Source organism: Rosa rugosa, chromosome 4, assembly GCF_958449725.1.
Source record: "Rosa rugosa chromosome 4, drRosRugo1.1, whole genome shotgun sequence".
In the NCBI taxonomy this organism is placed as follows: domain Eukaryota; kingdom Viridiplantae; phylum Streptophyta; class Magnoliopsida; order Rosales; family Rosaceae; genus Rosa; species Rosa rugosa.
Window position 1 is genome coordinate 31,281,574 of NC_084823.1, and position 22,057 is coordinate 31,303,630.

Consider the following 22,057-nt stretch of genomic DNA (forward strand, 5'->3'; position numbering starts at 1 on the left):
GAGTGCAGAGGATGGACGGAGACCCCGTTGTTGATATCGGCTGTGAGAGGTGATGTTGTCCGATCTGCTCATTTTTAATGAGATCAAGATATTGTCGGCTGGATGTGAATAAGGACCAAAATTTTGAGATTTAATTTATGAAATTGGTTTTGGAGTGGTGTAATGGAGATTCTGATGATAACACACTTTTTTTTTTTCTGAGATTTTATTCTTGTTAAGATTAAGTTTACAAATTGAAGATATAGATGGATTTTATCCAAATCAAAGCTCGAAGAGACTAAGAATTAGATGTTTGGGAAAGAAAGATTGATGTGGATTCTAAATTGAAGAAGAATGGATAGAACGGAATAAAGACCATGAGAGAGAGATCTCTCTGAGTTCATGGGTAGAGGAGAGGCAAAAAAGGAAAGATAATTTTTTGCCCCCTAATATATATATTCCTGCCTCCGCCACTGGTGTTTCATCTTCCTCTAGTGGTGGTCATGGAGAAGCCCCCTGATGGTGGGGTCAACGATTGGTGCAGTTATTCAACTGGATAAGGCCAGCATTTGGTGGGGTGCGCAGGTGAGGGTTCGCTTGAGTCATAAAATCACAATGCTTTGAATTTGAGTTCTCGCTGTGTGTTTCCACCCTTCTCTGCTTGTAAGTATGGGAAGTTTCGAAGGTTTTTGTACAGTGTGTGGTCTCCTTGAGCATCCAAAATTGGGTTGTTTGAGTCCTCCATGCCCGAAGGAGACTGATGGCACCACTACTGAAGCACCAATCTCAGTTACAAACCCTAACCCTAATACTAGAGTTTCAAGTTCAAATCTGCAAGTGTCGAGTGCATCGGTTGGAGGTTCCAACTTTAGTGACATCAAAGCGAAAGTCGTCCAGCTCTAATCATTGAAGCAAAACTCGCAATTTTCTCATTACGGTTACTTTATAAATAACCTGGCAATCAAAACTTGCAGTGCATCAATCTTCAACCAGTTACCCTCCCAAAATCTCACATTCTCCCAAATGCCCACCACGACCTTGATGCAAAAAGGAAGAAAAACCTTGAGAAACATCTTTACGATATGATTCCCTATAACAAATCTTCACGATGACCCCTTAACAAATCTTCACTTCAATACTTACATATGCCCCAAAGAATGCTCTTCCAAGAGATATCTCCACAATCACTTCCCAAGCAAAGACACTAGACCATCACATCCCAACTAATCAAGTGATCTTTCTTCCCATCCTCTCTTCCTTCCCATAGAAAACTTCTCTTCATACTTTCTAGTCTCTATATCGAAAGACTGGTTCATCAATCAGTGGAAACCTTTTACCCAACATGAAAGTAGTTGTTCAACAATTATAACATAAGAACAATAAGACATACTTAGCAACACATCTTGCACAAAGAATACAAAAACCTTACAGATGTTAACCAAAATCAAAAAAGAAACAAAAACCTTAAAGATAAGATCCTAGATCTGCATTTAGACCTATATTACAACCCTATATTACAATTAGAACTTGAGCATTCTGATTATATGGAAGTACATGCCAAACAAAGATCTAATGTTTGAAATCAAAAGCACATAGGCTTATCCACAAGACCAGTTTCCTCAATATGCTGACTGCAGTCATGAATCATGGACCCCATTGCTGTTATACATTCCATAACTTGAAATCCCACTTTTCAACTGCAAAATATTTTCATAGTTGAAACAGCTCTAAGATGTTGCCAAAATATCTTCCAAGAATGTTATCGGGAGAATGAGAATTCACAATGACAAAAAAAAAAAAAAAAAAAAAAAGACAAGATAGAGAAACAAAAGGTGCACCTTCTCAACAGCATTTGCCATGTCCGACATATCTGGTCTTCCTTTCTTTAACAGTTCAATACGATCCCGCTTAAGGTGATTCTGTGCCTCCGCCTGAATAAAAAAAATAAAAAATAAAGGAAGAAAAGTAGTTCCTGAAAACTTTGATACTATGTAGTCATTCCTTCGTATAAATTGAAAGAAGAAACTTTTTAAGATGACTGACATCAACACAGAAATTGTGCAAGAGAGAGTTTTGACATGTAGAGTTCCCACTTTACCCTGGTGACAGCTACTATGTTTTACAGATGTTACAAGCCATTGATCATACAATAAGTGTCACACCTAACTATAACAATAGAGAGAAGTCAAGAGGATATATAATCACAAGTCTCAACATGGTCTCAACATGACAGTGTCTTTAATCTAATTGGCCAATAGAAAAAATTATCTGATCATATGTATGGCCTCACGCAAACAATCTAGCCTCTACACTAAAAACACATAACTATTGAAACCTCAAGAACAGATGCAACATGTGCAAACCAATACAACAAACCAAGACCTTATAACTTATTGTCCCTTACAAATAAATGACAATAAGTCAATAACCATCACCTGACAGCAGTCTTCCAATCTAAAATAGTAGAACTAACGAAAGATCCTTTAAATCCCCAGCAAGGAATTAATCTAACAAAAATTCTTCCAATCTCAAGAAGTTGTACATTCACTTTCTTTTGATTTCAGAAACCCCCCCCCCTCACTTTTCCATGGTGCACACAAATACTGCCCAGCATTAATTATTTTCAATATCCTCACATCCTATTGCATATAGTTTCATCGACTAGTGAAGGGGTGAAAGCCCTGAAGGAGTCGTATACGTTTACCAGCTAGCTTGGTAAAGTTCGTGTTCTCATCCCAAGAAATAAGATTTAATCCCCAATATTGAACAATGGGGGAGAGCTCCTTTCCTGTGCAACAATGGACCTCCATTTGACCACAAGAAAGAGTTAGAACCTAGGAAGCTTGAATACTATATCACAATTTTAAACATCGACAAACACATCCTGATATGAAGAAATTGATGATGAAATGCTAAAAGCCACGGTCGACGAAGTGCCTCTTTTTTGTAATCAAAGAAGTGCTTGAAATACATATACTACCACAAAATGACCACAAGAAGCCCAATGGGTCTCAATAGACCAAAGAAAAAAAAAACTTAGACCCTAGGATCCATGAACCTTCAACACGATAACACAATTACAAACATCTACATAACCTTGTAGGGAGAAATTGATGATGAATTGCTTAAACATGGTTGAAGATATGTCTCCTTTTAGCAATCAAAGAATAAATACATATATCACCTCCAACCAAAAACTGACCCATTCAATGGACAAAAAAGATAAGAACTTAGTACCTAGGAACCTTGAATACTTAAAAATGTGTTCAATTTCTACCTAACCATCCTGTAAGGAGAAATTGATGATGAAATGCTTAAAACATGGTCGACCAAGTGCATCTTTTTAATAATCAAATATTAAATACACATACTATATCATGTCAGTAAATGTTGGAAAATACCCGGAGAAGTAGACAATGCTGTCTCTGCTATCTCTTAAGAAGTTTAAAATGAAGTTTAATTTTGTATATGTGTAGTTGTGTACCTTTTCAAGCATCTCTGTCAAGTACTGGATCTCCTTCTTTGTTGTTCTTGACAGATCGTGAGCAACATCCATTACATTAGTCCTGCATATGAGTCGCTACATGTTTAAACTATGAAGTATAGGATACTAGGCACAGGAGAAATTGGGGGGGGGGGGGGGGGGGGGGGGGGGGGAGAGAGAGAGAGAGAGAGATGTAAAGAACCTATATGGCTTCAAACATGAAAGAGTAAACACAGAGGGCTTAATCATAAAACTTCAGCAACTACCAAACAAAATGTCCACTAGGCGTTGAAACCAAACATTTAAAAAAATTTAATAACCAATTTGTTGAGTAGATTGGTCTCTTCCCTTCTTGTTCATCTGTTTGCATCAGCTTGTGTATTTTTTACTAAGATCCCTTCTATTGAACATGATGTCATACATTATATACAGGACTTATCAATAGAAAGAAAATGAATGTAAACACTGGGCATACACAACTTTTGGAAATTTTGTCCGGCAACCCACACTTATTTACTTTCCTTCTATATTTTTTTTTATTCTTCATGGGAAAGAAGATATTCGGTAAGCATCGGGGTATGTATAGTTCAAGATATAAGAGATACCTACTTATTTGAAAACAAAGGATCCAGACTTTGTTCTTCCACCAGTTGCTCTACAGTATCCATTGCAGTTCCAACCTGCAAGCAGAAAGAGGCTTGATATCACAGGATGCAAATATAACTTTTAGAACTCTGTTATGTATATTGCTAAATTAGAACCAAGATGAACTTAACTAATAGTTAAGTTAAAAAGAAAGATCACTGCATCAGTAATTTTTGTAGTAGTTCAATTGGTACCATATACAAATCATCCTCTAGATCTTATTTCAACTAGAATACAAACATTTTGAAACTATTATTTTTCAGATGTTCCAAAAAACACAGGAAAACCTACATAAGTTAGTTTTTATTTATTTATTTATTTTATTCAAACATAAGTAGTGCAATGATATAAATTAGCATTATTATCACCAAGGAATAATTAGGTGCATACCTGTGTTTCGAGACATATATGCTGAAACTCGTCCTGTAAAATTACAAAGACAAATTGTTCAGAAATTCAGGTTACAGTGTTATAGAAAGTGCATCATAGTGAAAAAGTTACATTGGAAAGTATCATCTGTCAATCTGTCATTAACAGTGTGATTGAGATTGCAACCCACGAAAGAATCAAATCTCCAGACAGTAAGATCCATGAAGTAGAATGATGGTACAATAAAACCGAGAATAAAAGGTGTGTTTCAGAAAGGTCAATGGTCTCAAATTTTCCATTCTGTTAACAGTTGTCAACAAAGTAAAACAATTTGCTAGAAATGTAACAATTAGTAAGGAAATCATCAAACTATGCTATCTAACAAATAAAATTGGTCTTGATAAAAACCCCCCAAATGCATTTCGCTGCTACCACATCATTAGTTGTTCTAAGAAAACATTCTTAAGAAATCAAAAGAAAAACGGTAATTGGATCGAAAAGTAGTACCTCTACATTCCCATGCAAAGAACTCATGACCTGAAAATAAGCATACCACACAATCCACTTGCAGCATTAGTTCAAGTTTCCCTTGTTAAAAAAAAAAAGAGAAATAAACGAAATGCCTAGGTTGGTAGTTGAACAACATCATATATATATATATAATATAATATATCAAGTGTACCTGAGTAAAGAGCCTGTGAAGACGTTCATGCTCAGCAGCTGTGAAACTCGGCAGCGCTTCACAGAATTCCTTTCGTTTTCAAAAAAAAAAAAAAATTTCAAAGTCAGTTCATGGAATCTATAGGAAATTAGCGAATAAAACTGAAAAAATCTAGAAAAGAATGAAATGGGTATTTCAGAAGGGGACCTGAAAAGAGCAGGGAGCGAGCAGAGAACGTATGGCGAGGTTGAAGGACTTGTTCAAGTCCCTTTGCCTCGTCCCCATCGCGCCGATTCTTCTGATTTTTGAATCACAATAACAGAGAATAAGGCACACACTTAGCGGTCGGGTTTAAAATGTTCAGTCAAGTTTTCGATATGCCCAAAGTACCCTTATTCAGAGTTTCAATTTACATCATGTCATGGCCCCCCTCCCCACTTTTTTTTTTTTTTTTTTTTTTTTTTTTTAAAGAATACCCCACTATATAGGTTAGAACACTATCTGGCTTTCAAGAGTGTCTTATTCTATGGTCTTGTTTGCTCTGATCATTCATGAATTTTATGCCTCTTTACTTTTGTGTATTTGAACTGTGTACTCTCTTCTAAGTTGTGCCGTGCCTAGTGTATATGAGATGGAAAGAGACGACCGTTAGTTGTAAAAGTATAGTCCAACTACATTTCCAAGAACCCTGGGGTTGGCCAAGTCTTTGCTTTCATTAGGCTTAGTGATGGAGTTAGCCATGTTCTATATATGGGTCTCAATTTAAATCAAGAAAAGTGGGGGACTTCATTCCTTGATTGTTGAAGTGATTTTAAGTTTTGTGTTTCTTTTAAGTTTCATGAAATTTTACTTATCAGATGAACTTAACCCCCATTGTTGTTGTAGTTTTCTGTTTTGAATTCTGTAGCTCTAAAGGAAGTGTTTACTAATGGGAAGATAGGAATCTATATAACAAGCTAGCACTTCATTTGGTAGAATGAATTCAGATATTGCAGTTAGATGGGACCGATTACACACATTTAACGGATTCTAACTAGCACAAACCCTAAATCTCATGTCAAATTTAAGGCAGTCCAGCTTTGCTTTTTGCTTTTTCTCAAATCCAATGGCCTTTGGATTTGTCTGTCAAGTTTGAGCTCCATAGAAGCTCCTAATTATGATCATCCGAAGTTCAGAACCAAGGCTTTGCTTGTGAGCTCTGCCTTTGACTAGTCAGGTTGAATTTTCGTTTCTTCTTTTGAGTAACTGACATCAAACATTTTTACTTAGAGTGACTTTTTATATTGGTGTGTAAAATTCGCTTCCTATTTATACACTATAAATTGGAACTTTAGCTTTGATTCTAAACTGCTGTATATGCACTTTGTGAGGGGTTCTTTGTTGGTTAAAAAAATCTGTCTTTTTGTATTGTGAAACAACTGGTTAAAATGGGAACTTATCCTTCTTCCAAAGCTAGTTATTAATGTTGTATCTATGGTTTGGACTATATGTCTTGCTACCCAAACTTCGGTACCTTAAATCTTATGTATGGTGGTTGAACTCTGACTGGTATAGTTTATTGGCTGAAGAGAATTTTTGCAGGTGATTGTTATTCATTATAGTGGCATTAATCATGTTTCTGGAGATATCATGTACTTTCTTTGTTTTTTGTTTGTTTTTTTTTTTTTGTTCTGGCTTTGATTTTGTGGTGGTTGTGCTAGTGTGGTCTATTGTGTGATGTGGCTTTTCTGTTTTGATCTGATATATTATGTTCTTACAGTTAGGAACTGTTAATTCAGGTTTGTTACAAAAAGTCAATGACTTTCTACTTGTGAACCAGTTGATTATGAGGATTTGAGAATTGCTATTGGAATGGAACTGCTGCTGGGAGAAACAAAATTAGATTTGGTGACAATACTGATGCCACAATATATGGTGTTGAAGAAAGTAGACATACTGGATTGAGGACTTTGTATGTGTTGAGGCCAATGGGCTATGAGTCACAGCCTCTATAACTCTGAGAATCCAGTAAAAGAAACGATGTAGAAAAAGGCTTTCTCCTGGGTTTAATTCTATTCCCACTGACTTTGGGGAATTTATACCCTAATTGAGAAAGGAGATGGAGATAAAAGAATTTTTTGAGCTTTTGTTTGGTATGCTGGAATACTATTGATTGAGCATATATACAATTCATTATTTCTTTTGTTTTACTAATTGGTATTGTTTATATTATTTCCTTTTACAGCCCTTAAGATCCAGGTAAGAGAAGAGTTCCAAACCTTTATGCCTGTGTACAAGTGCTGCGTACACGTTCTGGCGGAAAGCATGCGCAGTACATCAACAAATACCTACTTGCATATATGTGTTGCAAAGCTTAATATCAGTAGTGCAAAGTGAGGATATCCTTGCATGTAATGATTGTTTTGTGTTTTTAGTACAATTTCTGATTTTGAAACTACAGTGATCTGACTTTGGATGTATGTTTTAGGTTTCAGTTATTATCTGCAGCTTATTCATGTCTACTTAACAAATTCCAGGAATTAGCATATTAGTGCAACTTAAAGGCTCACCGACTCCAGATCAGCTGAAGATGCGGGTATCACCTTCTACTTTAACAGCCATTAGTCTATTATTTTACAACAACAACAACAAAAAAAAGGAAATGTATACGAGAAGAGTAGTCTTAAGATCATACGACAAGCCTCAATAATTATTATCATAATGTACAATGAAATAAGTTTGACAACAATATAAGGAATTGTAGCTTTTGCTTGTCTTCACTGTCACCTGTCACCTCTACCTTGCTGAACTTGCATGCTTCTCTGCTGCTTTGCTATCTTTCTGTATTCTATGAACATATATAGGCAGACGAATGGTCATATATATCTCATTTAGCAAGACGTCCTCTGTGATATTGTCCTTTATGCTTTGCATTATCTTGTCGTGGGTATTGATGTCATTTGGAGCCGATTTATCAGTCCTAGTCCGCATATAGACCCATTCTTTTGTCTCAGAATCCCAAGAACACTCTATTATTTTTCCGGAATAAAAAGATTCCACACTATCCCTAAACGTAATCCTATATCCTTCCATTAGTTTCTTCTTTCCTTGTTCATACAGAAAAATAAGCTGTTGCCGGCCATCACCACTTACCTCAAATAGAAAATCAATAGAGTTCATAGCAGGATATTTCCACTTTAGAAGGCCTTCATCTGCTCCCTGAACGTATGGATCATCCCAACCCTGAAAGATCACACCATCTGCATCATGTGAAAGCTTTGGAATGAAGTCCTTCAGAAGCTTTTCAACCGTAGAGAGCAACCAAAAGCCCTTCCTCCTCACCGTGAATGGTTCCAAGTCATATCTGTAGTTGGGATTATTCCTACTTTGGTAAACTCGACGCTGCTCATTCCGAGGCTGAATTACTTCTTCCTCAATCATCTTCCACCGCTCATGAAAAGGCAATTTTACCACAGGACGGTTGTTGATTGCCATCATGTCATAAATTAGGTATCTTCTCTTCTTCTTCTGTGAACCTGGCTCAGTATCAATCACCATCTCCCCGTCTAGTAACGTATAGTGGTGAGTACTAGTACCATTCTCAGCTAAACCATTTGTGTGTTTGCAAGGAAACCTCATTTGAACTCTCCTAAAATTGAATTTTCTATCAATCAAGTAACACCCGTCCTTAGTAATTAACATCATGTATCGTGTTCCATCAGCTTTCCATGTAGCATAATAATACCTCTGCTTCAACAGCTGTAGCTTTTCTCTGCTAAGAGAAACTGGGTGTGACCCTGGGAATGCCGAGCTTATATTCTTACAACGCGTATTAAGACTTTGGCAGCAGAACAGCCGCATCTCCTCTTGCTGCTCAGGAGGTATCTCATCACCCAAGATATCATCATTTGTCATTATATCTGTATCCATATCCTCATGCAAAGGACCTGCTAAACCTTGATGATCATCGTCGTCGTCTGGAACAAATCCTGAAGACCTCTTCCAATCTGGAGTAGGCGGCCAAACAATTTCTGCAGGCTTCCTTTCATGGTAGAATGAGTATAGAGCATCAATGTAGTCGGGTTTATATATTCCCGGAGGGCGCGCTTTAGCAAATGTTTGTATTGCTTCAGTGACTGTATGCATCGGTAGCATGCGCATTAAGTAATGTATGATCATATACCCTGTTCGATTGTGTCCATGTGTACAATGCACAAGGATATACTTCTTAGGGTACATCTGTTTGAATCGTATGACCTCGTATACAAACCTATTCACGGAAAGGTTGTCGGGTACAGAATCTCGCCCCTTGCATGGAATTTTGACATGCCTAATACCCTCTTTCTCCAAATCCGAGGTTGGATAGTAACGAGATTTGAATGTGTTGGTCAAATCGATCACCAAACCGAGTTTTCTTTTCAGGTGTCTCTGTTTCTGAATGACTTGCTTGAGTGAGTATCTTTTACCAGGAGGAACATAATGATTGTAGGACTCACCTAGTGGCACTTTAGAAGGTATCATGCAATATATCTCTTGACCAAACGATGGGCAATCCAACCACCCAGAGGGGAGTTTAGATGTGTCATAAGACCTGACAAAATGTTTTGGTTGAACTCGAGACGAATCATATGAAGGAGGCGGTTGAGATGTCGATGTTTGCATCTGCATTAGTACTGATCTGTGATCATCTGAGCATTGTTCTAGTCTCATTCGCTTATGTCTCTCTTGGTTCTCGCTGTGTGCTATATCTACACCGAATAGCATTTGTTCAAGGTTTGGTGCCGCCGTGGAATATTGTTCTGCAGGACCTTGCAAAGTCTTCTTATCTTCTTCTTCAGGTAATGGTAACAAATTCAAGTCGAAGTCCATAGCAACCATCATCTTGCAATACTAGACAATTGATGTGAATGGATCTATATATCTGTTGTCTGGAATGGATTTGCAAGAATGCGGCATCTCTATTTATAGTCATACAATTGCGTACAACAAACAAAGTCATTAAACAATTAGGACAAACGTTTACTAATCTTATTTGGCCGGCGTTGACAAACTCAATTCCTCTTTCTCCTAGGATTCACTTTTTCAACTAATGGGGTTGTATTCGATTAGGAGACTATAAAGATTGTTTATATATTCAAAGTCTATGGGTAATCAACTACGATTTTTAAGACTCTTTTAAAAATCTTGTTGCATTATGACTTGAAAATACAATACATAATCAAAGGTCGATGTACTCCCATCTTCAATAATATGGTTGGCGGCCAATGCCGGTTTGGGGTTGTACATCAACAACAAACCCAACAATACCACAGCAGCCATTGCCGATTTCTTCAAATTTTCACACAGTCTCTCGATATAGTTAGGGTTTGCTAGCTGCTGATACCGACCATTTATCTTTGCTAAGTAGTGGCACTGTTAGAGTAATTATTGGTTGATTCTCAATTAATCATAATTGATAATCAATTCCTTAATTACCTCTCTGGTTTATTGTCATATGAAACTCCCAGACTTGTAATTCCCATGATTGTACTTAACTCCCATAACTCCCATGATTGTACTTAACTCCCAGATTTTTAACTCCCATGATTGTACTTAGACATAGATTAGTCTAGGTTCACCTTTATTATCATAATCAACCCTATAAAGAGGGCCATGATTTTGTACATGAGACGAGTTGAATAGAAATCTCATTACCATTTCAACAGGTTCTGGTTCTGGTTCTGGTTCTTGGACAAGAAGCAATGGAGTTTACCGTCCTTGAATTTAGGAGCGAGGATCAGCACAAAGCGTACTTGCGCTGCTGAATGTAATCAGTTTGGCGGGAAGAGGTGGATGCAAGTAATTTCCCCATACTCGGCTTAAGAGATAGATGGCAGAACTGCAGCACTGCATCCATGTTCAGCAAAAGTTTTTATTGCTCGAATGACTGTAGGCATTGGTAATGTGTGCATCAAGTAATGTATCTTGTGATTGTGTCAAGAGTACAATGGACAAGGATTGAATTGTTCGACCTTTTATACAAACCGATTCATGCAAGGGTTGTCGGATAGAGAACACCGCCCCTTGCACGGATTCTTAATATGCAACCTTCTTCTCCAAATCAGATGTTAGATAGTAATAGATGAGATGTGTTCGATGTTTTTTTCCGGAGTCCCTAAGTTTTCTTCCCAAGAGTCTAAGGTGAGAAAATTTAGACCAGGATCCAAGGTGAAAACAGTCTGGTCGAAACATAACGAAAAGTATAAGAGTTCCAATACATGAAATTGTGAGTCTCAAGTACTGTTGACCAGATCACCAAAGCTCATTATTATTGTCACATCAATGATTGGCTAAACATACATATATGGAATATGTATTAACATCCAAAAGATAAAAAATAAAAAATAAAAAAATAAAAATGAGCTACACAGTCGAAATGACAACTACAAAACTTACGGTGTGAATAGAGGAACCAAAAAGTAATAAGAAAGAGGCACAAGTCTCCTAAAGAAATGGAAATCTTTTAGTACGGCATTTTTATAACAAGACAACACAGTGCATAGTAGTGTAAATGGAGTCCAGTATGACCCATCTTTTTAGAGTGCTCCAAAACCTCCGTATCGCCGCAAAGAAAAAGCTCTGGATTCACTTATAACCCTCGCCGCAAACAAAAAGCTCTGGATTTCACTTATAACCCAAAACAACTTCCAAATGCATCACCAACTTGCAACATATTCCAATAAAAGCCATATGGTTCAACAAATACAAGCCTGTACTGATTTTTACCACCACTGAGGGAGTTCAATCACTCCATATGGGTGTCTCTACAACTGCGTGTGGCTCTGAAACTCATGAAAATGAGTTACTTTTCATATCATATAACCAGCCACTCCGAAAGACCATGCATGACAAACTGAATAATCTCGAACATTTTGATTTTATATCTGCCAAACAAACAGTTCTAGCCAAGCAAATCTCTAAACAAGTTGGGGTTCTGACTTGTGGGGGTAACGCCCATCTGCCTTACAAGTGCATCCTTTTCCAATGAATCTTTAGGGTTAGGACCCTTATTCGATTGTGATACCCCAACTTGAGAAGTCCTTGTAGCATTTGATAACTCAGATGCAAGATTAAAGTCATCCCTATTGGTCAACACAGGGTCCCCAACACTGCTAGTGAGCCCACTGACAGGAGTATCAGCATATAATCCCATAATTTCAGGTGTTTTTGAAGCACCTGCTGGACCATTATTCACAGTTGATGTAGCTTCGGTTTGATCAAGAAGCCCTTCCAACTGCTGGAAAGGATCTATAGACGGAGCAGTACTAGTAACAGTTGAATCACTGAAGTCAAGCAAGTCTGGAGTAGGTTCATGATTTGTTTTCTCCACTGCAGCGTCAGTGTGTGCACCTGCTGCCTTCGATACCTGCAACTTCTCGGCGGCCTTGGACACTTTATGGTTGCCCGAAGATGGCCTCTTCCCGGTTCTTGATGAACCGCCAAAAAGTGAACTGGCCAACTTCTGCTTTTCTGGAGAAATTTCAACTGATGGCTTCCTCAAGTCATAAGTATCACGTGCTTTTGAATTTGAAGTACTCACACCATCTACCTGCGTGATCCCGTTTGTCGTTTTGTGGGGAGAAGTTGAGGTCGAAGATGCAGAAGATGAGTATGTAGGCCTACCCCATTTCTTTTGAACACCGTCAAGTCGTAATTTAAGTTCTAACGATCCTGCATCTGACACAGATGGCAATGATGCAGACTGGTGTGTCTCCCTAGCATAAGATGGTTCAGGCACTGGAACAAGTTCAGTTGAGGATGCAACTGCAGCTGGAGGAACTCTTGATGGCACCAGTGGCTTTGGAAGCTCATAGGCCTCGAACCGAAGACTGTGACTTAAAGCTTCATGCTGATCTTGGCTTCTGAAATTGTTAATACTTGACATTCCAGAGCGCTCATTCTCAGAAATATATGGCTGAGCACCTTTTTCTATTGCCTGTTGGACATAACCATTGAGGAATGAAAGGTTTTTATCGATCTGCAAAAGAAAAAAGAATTAGCTGATCTGAAGGATGTGAAAAATAGAATCGCATATGTTTTTTTTTTTTTTTTTTCTTATGAGAAGCAAACTCGCTTGTAAAAATCAGGGCAGGCAATCAGTCCCCAAGTCAGAATTTGAAAAACAAATGACAAGGGATCACCTGGACTACTAAAGAAACTGATCTACAACTAAGGCAATAACAATCAACAGTAAAACAGATAAACCAAAAACTAAGTCGCAGGTTCCTTGTCATAAAGAATGTTGAAATGAGCAAACTCTAAACTCTGAAGAAATTGACGCCAAAGAGATGCCCAAAATTGAACCCTATTCCTGGAAGACACTTCCTGACAAGTCACACCTAGCTTCCTCAAATATCCTTTTATTCCATTCCACCCACACCACCCACAAACTGCTAATATAGCACATTTCCCTAAGATCATGCTCCTCTTCGTCAATTCAATTTTATTTTTTTCTATCCGTCACACGATAGGGCATTACATGAACCCGAAACTCGGGTCAAATTTGTCTCTCTAAACAATTTATGCCACAAGAACAAAGCAAAGGGACCTGAAGCAGCACAGGACTCAAAATTTTAGCTGTTAACAAATCACACACCAGTGTGGACCATATCCTCTGAACCATGTCACTGTTAGGCTAATAGCCTTCTGAATTGCAAAATGACCAGGACCAGAAATAGAAGAATCAATCCAGTTACAGCTTTGAATAGGTTTTACAGGAAAAAAGAACCCCGGGGTCCATACCCTCTATCCAGCCTTTATTGAACCAGCCTAAAGCTTTTTAAAATGCCGATAAGTCAGTCCCCAACACTTCATGGTCATTTAAAGTTCTCCGAAAACCAAAATCCCAAGACAAAGGATAAGAAGGATTATTAAGATGCATATGGTCATGCTGACAAAGGATAAGAAGGGTTATAAAGATGCATATGGGCAATACAAAAAGCGGTTTTCTCTAGCCAACACTTTTCCGATGACTTATAAGCACTTCAAATATTGAAAATAATGTCAGTATTCATCTTTGCTAATCTGCAGTGAACCTGTACCATGAGATTTACTAACAAGTAGATGAATAATAGACCTCAGCAATATTCGCTCCTGTAGAATATAATGATTAATTAAGCTACTAAAACGGAGACCAGTGAATTGTAATCTTCATAGCCGGCTATGTCCTAAGTTCCTAACCCAAGTTGAAAACAGGATCTCTTTTGTTCTTCCTTTTTCTTTTCTCAATGAGCTGTTCACAAGGGACCATATATCTAACCCTTTTTACAACTTGCTTTAGATCGAATACTGCATATTTATCTTCCCTTGGTGGATTAGCTTCAACAGCACATACATCGTGTCAGGCAAAGCGTGAAAAGAGACCTTTTATAAAGATATATAGGCTCAAACTTGACAGTAGAGAAATGTAAAATACTATATTAAAACAATGGTAAAATACGGGTAAGCAATCATTTACTGATTCTGTAAAAACTTGTATATCTCCATAGTATGCATCCATAATTTTTCACCCTACTACTATTTTTAAGAAATGGTCAGTTTCTCTCCAGCAAAGTAGTTTTTTGTTTTGATGCATTGGAGGGGATCAAAAACCCTGACATATCCTAACACTAACCCATATCCCAACCTTCCTACACCATTTGGGATGACCCCATGATATTCACAAAAAAGCAGTTGCAGAATATTTTCAACATAAAAACTTCTAAAACTAAAATATCATGAAAGCTCAATGATGTGATTAACCAAACAATACATGATTGCTAAGCCTAAAGTCTCTGTCAAGCCTTTTTCGAGTCAAAACTACAAGCATTTCCCTTTCGGATTGCATTGGTCATATAATGATTTGCCTAGCTATTATTATAGTCATGCTGAAAGGATTGCTAGATAATAGTATGGCTAATGACCCTTGTGCCCTTGTAATTGTCGAAGTATTAATTTATTCTAATAACTACATTTATCAAACTTTAAAATACAATGACTTTATTGTACGTCTCTTATTAATAGTTTGTATTAAAAAAAAATTATTATTGACGACGTCAAATGAGGTCGGTGAATATAAAATCATATGACAAAATAAAATTATGTCTCTTGAAGCGGAACACAATTGATTATGTTGTTGTGATAATGTCTCTGTTTTATTAATATGTGAAATAATGAGTAATGCTGCATTCAACATATCGGATCTATGAGACACATGCATGTCATGATGGCATCAGAAAGAAATAAAAGAATAGTACAAGTAGATTGTGTAATATTACCTCAATGTCTTCACAACTTGCATCTGATGGCATAATACTCTCAATGGCATGAGCATCTATGCCAATGACAGCTTGCAATTCATATGCACGCTGCTGGAGATCTGTTGAGTGAGAAGCTGATAATTCCTCCACCAAAGATTGACACTATAAAGAAACAAGGGTCTAGTTAATCACATATTTCTATGAGTCAAAACAAAATAAGAACAAAATTCTAGTTAAAATACATGTGCGATCATTTTATAACATATGAATATGATCCCATGCAGGAAAAAAAAAAACCTTTTAGAGAGTAAGAGAATGACAAAAAGTCAACACCAGATTATATAAATGTTGTAAACGGATTACTGAAAACAAACCATTCAAAATTGCAAAAAAAAAAAAAATTATATATATATATATATATATATATATATATATATATGAGTTAGATAACTAAATGAAGGTAGCCCTCACACCTTAGGAGATCTTAATAAAACGTCAAAATGTCAAGGGTATAATCATCCGCTCATGTATGTATATGAGTTAGTACGAATCGTACATCTAGTTTCTAGAGCGGAAGCACTTATCCTTTCCCTTAATTCTGTTAAATATTAAAATGGTCCTATGTATGCCACACCAATTGTCAAGGGTATAATCATCCTTTCAATAATCTTAAAACAATAAAAGGAATTGACAATGAAAATTAGAATGAAAAAGAATAAAATAAAAGGTTTACCCACTTCACCCCCCTTCCTTGCACCTTCTCTCTCCTCTTACACACTTACCTCATCAAGACCCCATGGCAGATCTACCCTCACCCACTTCCATGGTGGTTAATCACAATAACTACCAACATATTAGTAAGGAATCTAAAGTCAAAATTATCGTTCTTTACATATACTCGGAGAGGGTATGTACTGGAGTTAAAACAATATTAATCTAAAAGTGAACTTATGCGAATGTTTATAAAATTCACCTCAGGTAGCATATCCACTTTTCTTCCAGCTGATATTTCAAATGCATATATTTTCATGATTGCTGTAACAGCATAAGCCTGTAAAACAAACACTCGTAGGAATTAGGGTTAAGTATAAATATATATATATAGACAAAAATACAGAAGGTATCTTTTTTACTAGATAATCAGATATTAATACACATAAAATTTGAATAATGTTCAGACACTTATTTTGAGAAAAAGAATGCAAAGGTACTCGCAATTCAATTCTATCGACTCAGAGACTACATACAGCAGTGCCCCTATCTAGTAAAAATCTCAAATAACACCGTTGTAGGCTCTAGCTAGGACAAACATGACCAATAAACTCCTCCTTAGCAACATACTTAGCCCAATTGTTCAAAGTGAAAAGAACAAAATGAAAAAAAAAAATGAAAAAAAAAAAGAGCCCCTTAAATAGCCTAAACCCAAAATGAGTTGGACCATAGCCTCCAAAGAAGTCTCAGCTCACCAGTCAAAAGGGTGAATGTGATACTAGGACAATGATGTGCAAGGATCCTAACAAGCATGCAGCTTATAGAACAAGCAGCTCCACCCGTCAACGAGAGGAAGCACCAGGATCGTGCCCAAGTTGCAAGACATGGGTAAATAGAAAGCAGCACCAGCAATATTGGAGCTCCCTTATCAAATACCACCCTGAACCCAAATCCAGACCCAAGAAATGGTCTCATTCAATACAGAAACTAGATAAAATTCTTTTAGTTGTTTTTTATTGTACTTTTTTAGTTATCATTTATTAATCCAATGGAAAATAAGATTTAGAATGCCCGAAAAATTCTAAAATCACAGGAGACCCTGCTTAGTCCTATCAAAGAAGACAGATTTTCAAAAGTTACCTTTTTAACCCAGTTATTTAAAAAGAGATTCCCTTTTTATACAACTTATACTCCTGAGCTTTTTTACATTACAAATTTAAGAAAAACGGCACAAAGACCCACATGAATATGAAGTCTATGAGGAAAGTCCAAAGGTATTAAAGGGGGCAACTTCTGAGTGGGTTTTGAGGTGGCATTTAGTGCATCCATATCCAAATGCTTGTCAGATGCAACTGACACTCCACTTGGGAGTTGTCTGTGCATCATGGAGATGCATTGTAATTGCTCAAATGTCAAGAATGGTGCCCTCTTTGTCAGAAAACTACTGTCATTAACAACAAGGAGAACAGAAGAGGCAATTGAACCCATGAAGCTCTGATGCTATTATCAGAGAACCAAAATGCCTACCACACTGATAGTATAGAGGCCCTTCATGAACATGCTAGAGAATCAAAATGCCTACCACATTGAGCGTATAGTTGCAATTCATGGACACGCTACTCTTAGATTAAAATAAATTAGGTTGAGAATTGAACTTATGAGCTTTGATATGGTCATGTGGGGACCCACATCCCTATATGGCACATTTAAACGTCCAACAGTATACCTGAGATCCATATTTTGCTACCAGGATCAAACAAACAACACAACTGTTTTCCAGTTACCAACTTGGAAACAAAAGCTCAAAAAAACAGGAAACAGCAACGAAACCAACAAATATAAATTTTTTTGTCATTGAACTATTAGGATTTGGCAACTATTACCAGAAGGTAGGAGAATAAAAAAATCTAATACCCCCAGACCTGATATGAAAAGCTACTGAGAAATGTTCACAAATGAATCATATATATGGAGAGAATAGACAAAACTAAAATCCAATCGAATCAAATCTGTAAATGTTAATAGCTTCCACCATGTATAACTATTCTGCTGCAATTATATATGGTGATGAAATGGAAACAGAACACGGGCATTACCATAAGTATTAAAAAAAGATCATGTATTTCTCTATATACATTTACAGACTGACCACCTAATCCTGAAGCATGGCAATCCCATCAGCTCAATCTCTTAAAAATTACAAATAAAAAATGATAGAAACTCTAGCTACAAAAATACTTGGTTTGAGTGATACCTTGACAGTTTCATCATTTGAATATGCCTCTGCCACATCACATAACTTCCCAGTGATATATGAAGCAGAATACTTTCCATCAGCAGTTCCATATTCCCCCAAAACCCAACAAATGACCTGTAATCACAACTAAACATTAAGATATCAACAGGAATATTCTTTTAAAAACTTCTACATAAAAGCACAAATAGGATGAAGAGAATTGAGAGGGCACTGTACCTGAAGAAATACAGACGGAAGCTTTGGCTCTCCAATGATGCGCAAATATGACTCCACCTGCACAGAAAAATCTTTATTGCAATACCAAAAAAAAAAAAGGGAAGAAGAAACTAATGCATCAATTTTATAAATATTCCAATCTTCAAGTTATATAGTAGCAGCCAAAAGAGACTGAAGTAATTACAGAATTAACTCTTCTCAGCAAAATTTACAGGGACTTCAAATGGAATTCAGATATATGAAATTCCCAACCCATTTTCATTATAATCAGTGAACATGGCCACAGTAGATAATGATTATATACCAAAGAAGGATGTAGACTAAATTTTAAGGCAAATATACCCCGGAGTTCTCACACAATATGGTCATTTACCAATCTATTTGCATAAACTAAAGGGAAGAGGATTTCTCTCGGCAACCCAGCTCGCTTCACCGAAATCCAAAGAAAAAAGATAGAGCAAAAATATAAGAAGCTCTGCGTCATGACAAATAGAGAAAAGGCTGATACGCGTCGTCAAAGACAAATCAGATTTTCCACGGTTGGTTTCTTAAAATTATATTATGCTATTCTGAATTAAGCAGCATCATCAGTAAATCAATAACAAGTACAACGGATACAATTCACATGAGCTGGTACACTCCACATCAGGATCAAACAAGCTAAGATACTTCTACTTGTACCCAGAAGAACTTAATGTCTACATTATACTAATCGAGAACAATAGTCTTTATCTTGTATACAACAGCTATAGACTTTCTGGAAGAAAAAAACCAGAAACTCCTTTCTATAAAGAGCAGTGCTCTTTACTAAAAATATATCAAAGAAACAGCTTAAGCAACTTCAGGAAGGAAATAGAAAATGACTACATATTGGATAATTTCCTCCATACTCTAGTAATTGCATTAAATGTATATCAACTTGCGCATAACACAATGAACATATCTTTGTTAAGACCAAGGTTCGATTAGCTTGAACAGTGTGAAGGCGAGATGGCAGACAACGAAATGATCATGCAATTCGCAAAGGCATTAGGAGGAGGTGGGAGTGTAGGATAAATGGGAAAGATGAAGAGAAGACAGGAAAGCTTGACAGTAATTTCATAAATATTGTCACACGTGGCACGTGTTAGTTAGTGTCAACTTTTTTTCATGTTACCTCATCCCGACATGACATGACATGTTTGGTCATCCTTAAAAGTGTCAGAGTTTCTTTTTTAAGAGAGTTGGTGATCAAAGTTAATGGATGGAACTACAAATCTAAATCTAAAGGACATATTGATTGATTTTTAAGTTGGATTGAAACCTAAGAAATCACATCAATGCTTAGGTGGGATTCTGATATATAACGGAAACATTCTTCATGCACACAATAAGTCAAATAGCATTGTGTCAATGATACTGAGTAAAGCAGTGTCAAGATATGCTGAAAAGTGAAAATCACATACCGCAGATGATCTCAACTGACTATCTGCAGTATCATCATCCTCTCCAAATCCCTCGGCGATCAATTTCATCAAGTTATGTGCCACCTTAACATTCACCAAATCTCCCGCATGTTCGAAGACTTTATTCATGGTCTGAAGACAAAATATCAGAGGTGAAAGACATTAGCAGTTCATTAAGCAATAACAAAACTCTTCCAGAATAGAAGTGAAATTCAAAAGGCAGCATGTGTTACCTGGATAAACCATTGATTGCTTGGAGCAAATTGCTCAGCAAGCTCCACACATCGAGATGCTATATATGTTTTGTAATGGTTATCATTAAGGCTTATCATGTAATCAATCATACGGTCAACAATCACCTCCACATTGGAGGACTTTGTCATCTTGTATAACAGTTCAAATGTTTTTCGCTTCAAAGTATCATCCGGGTCCTGCACCAAGCACAAACTTCATTTACATTAAACGATACAAGCTTGGTTAGAAAACATAACCAGACAGAACTGTCTCACCTCTAAGCAATCAATGACAGCCAACTGGTGTTGCTCAGCTATCTCCGGACTGATCTTTATCAGTCGACCAAGAGCATCAATGCCCATATATTTCAAATTATGACTGTCACTCTGTCCACCATACACATAAAAAGGAATAATTGGTTTTTGAACCTCTGACAGCCTAAACTCTAATATCTTGCACAAATCACTGAAAATTTGAAAATCCAAACCTTCAAAAATCTTGAGATGACTTGAGCAGCCTGTTCTAACAACTTCGGATTAGGATGTATTGCAGAAACGCAACAAATACACTCATAAAGAACTGCATTTCCTATATTACTCGTGGAATCGCACTTCTTAAATATGTCGCCGACTACCATATACATCTTCTCACTCGATTGCTTATCCCCGCTCCCCAACAATGCCAAAATCTTCAACAACCTAATCTGCATTCTCAAATTCAACAACCACATCACAACAAAGCTCCTTATTTCACTACATTCAAACAGTAAGCTCGGCTCGAAAGTAAACCTGAATAAAGGGCGCTGGAAGCTGATGGTAGTCATAGGTCTTCGGCAACCTACGCTCTGCAACTTGCTTCAGAATGCTCACAAAGCTAACCACCAAATCCTTATACGTATTCACATCGATGGTAATGAGATCGAACAACGGGCACAGCGTGGCTCCCATGACTCCAGGATCGTTATCACAGAGCCGCTTCCGGAAATTGGATACCAGATGCGAAACCGACGACGGCGACTTCTGATAAAACCGATGAAGAGCCATGATCGCCTTCTTCCTCACCGCCTCCTTCTGGTGCCCTAGGAGCTCCACGACCTGGGGCAGAACGGCGGGCACGGTCTCGTCGTTGATGAGCTTGCAGACGGCATTGAGGGCGGTGCAAACGACGAGGTAATTGTCAGACTTCAGGTCCTTCTGGATGGTGTTGACGATGAGGATGATGAGGTCGTGATCGTCGTTGAGGAAGAGCGAGACGGCGAGGTAGCCGGTGCGCTTGAGGACGAGATTGTCGTCGTGCGTCATCTTCACGGCGTGGATGTAAGCGAACGACGCGTCGTGGCCGAGCATTTCGACGTAGACGAGGCGGATGATGTACTCCTTCATCTTGCGCTTGGGGATGTCGGGCTCGGAGAGGCGTCGTTTTAGGGTTTCGATCTCGTGGAGGACGATGCGCTCCTCTTCGGCCTTGGATCGAGCTTCGCCGATGGACTTGACGAGGTCGAGGAACTCCTTGGATTGGCCGAAGCCGCCTTGGGAGCCCATGGCGAGCTCCCGGCCGATGGTCTTGAGCTGCTCCATTAGGGAAGTTGGGGCATCAAGGAGTGTGGATTGTGAAGAGAGAAGAGGGAAGAAGGGGGTTTGGGGTCTCCCTCAGGGCAGATCTGAAATATGAGAGAGAGAGAGAGTGTGTGGCGTGAATAAGTGATAAGAGGGGAGGACACAGTGGGCGTGGCTATAGAGCTTCCGGGTGTCGGAGAAGCAGAGAGACGGCTTCACCGTTTATTGATTTTTACAACGGCGC

General features: G+C 37.8%; 3 protein-coding genes across 4 annotated transcripts; all 3 read right to left on the reverse strand.

The window, feature by feature from the left end:
• Nucleotides 1–1,350: 1,350 nt before the first annotated feature.
• LOC133745129 (uncharacterized) lies at nt 1,351–5,501 on the reverse strand. 2 transcript variants are annotated; one of them, XR_009863481.1, is made up of 9 exons: nt 5,346–5,501; nt 5,160–5,228; nt 4,985–5,014; nt 4,499–4,531; nt 4,073–4,143; nt 3,464–3,545; nt 2,684–2,783; nt 1,818–1,910; nt 1,351–1,676 (listed from the first exon to the last, which is right to left on the reverse strand). XR_009863481.1 is itself a non-coding variant. In XM_062173121.1 (8 exons), exons 1-8 carry the CDS (start codon nt 5,421–5,423, stop codon nt 1,617–1,619), a joined length of 516 nt encoding a protein of 171 aa, XP_062029105.1. In that variant the 5' UTR covers nt 5,424–5,500; the 3' UTR covers nt 1,351–1,616. The 2 variants fall into 2 exon arrangements, 1 of the variants encoding a protein (XP_062029105.1); XM_062173121.1 differs by lacking the exon at nt 2,684–2,783 and having other exon boundaries at nt 5,346–5,500.
• Nucleotides 5,502–7,913: 2,412 nt separating this feature from the next.
• LOC133707300 (uncharacterized) lies at nt 7,914–10,035 on the reverse strand. The gene has a single exon (XM_062132860.1). It carries the CDS (start codon nt 9,996–9,998, stop codon nt 7,914–7,916), a length of 2,085 nt encoding a protein of 694 aa, XP_061988844.1. The 5' UTR covers nt 9,999–10,035.
• A 1,362-nt stretch (nt 10,036–11,397) lies between these two features.
• Nucleotides 11,398–22,057, reverse strand: LOC133742139 (AP-4 complex subunit epsilon). Its single transcript, XM_062169820.1, has 10 exons — nt 21,046–22,057; nt 20,745–20,960; nt 20,533–20,643; nt 20,257–20,454; nt 20,024–20,155; nt 18,579–18,635; nt 18,360–18,476; nt 16,368–16,445; nt 15,413–15,556; nt 11,398–13,134 (listed from the first exon to the last, which is right to left on the reverse strand). The coding sequence occupies exons 1-10, from the start codon at nt 21,832–21,834 to the stop codon at nt 12,058–12,060; spliced, it is 2,919 nt and encodes a 972-aa protein (XP_062025804.1). The 5' UTR covers nt 21,835–22,057; the 3' UTR covers nt 11,398–12,057.

Excerpts from the sequence above, each read along its gene's own strand:
- LOC133745129 (XM_062173121.1), bottom strand. The coding sequence starts at position 5,423 with ATGGGGACGAGGCAAAGGGACTTGAACAAGTCCTTCAACCTCGCCATA. Across the intron at positions 5,015-5,159 it reads TTCACAGGCTCTTTACTCAG|GTCATGAGTTCTTTGCATGG; the intron begins GTACACTTGATA and ends GCTTATTTTCAG. Across the intron at positions 1,911-3,463 it reads TGACAGAGATGCTTGAAAAG|GCGGAGGCACAGAATCACCT; the intron begins GTACACAACTAC and ends TTTTTTATTCAG.
- LOC133707300 (XM_062132860.1), bottom strand. The coding sequence starts at position 9,998 with ATGATGGTTGCTATGGACTTCGACTTGAATTTGTTACCATTACCTGAA.
- LOC133742139 (XM_062169820.1), bottom strand. The coding sequence starts at position 21,834 with ATGGAGCAGCTCAAGACCATCGGCCGGGAGCTCGCCATGGGCTCCCAA. Across the intron at positions 20,156-20,256 it reads GCAATCAATGGTTTATCCAG|ACCATGAATAAAGTCTTCGA; the intron begins GTAACACATGCT and ends TTTTGTCTTCAG. Across the intron at positions 18,477-18,578 it reads TTCCGTCTGTATTTCTTCAG|GTCATTTGTTGGGTTTTGGG; the intron begins GTACAGTGCCCT and ends TTGTGATTACAG.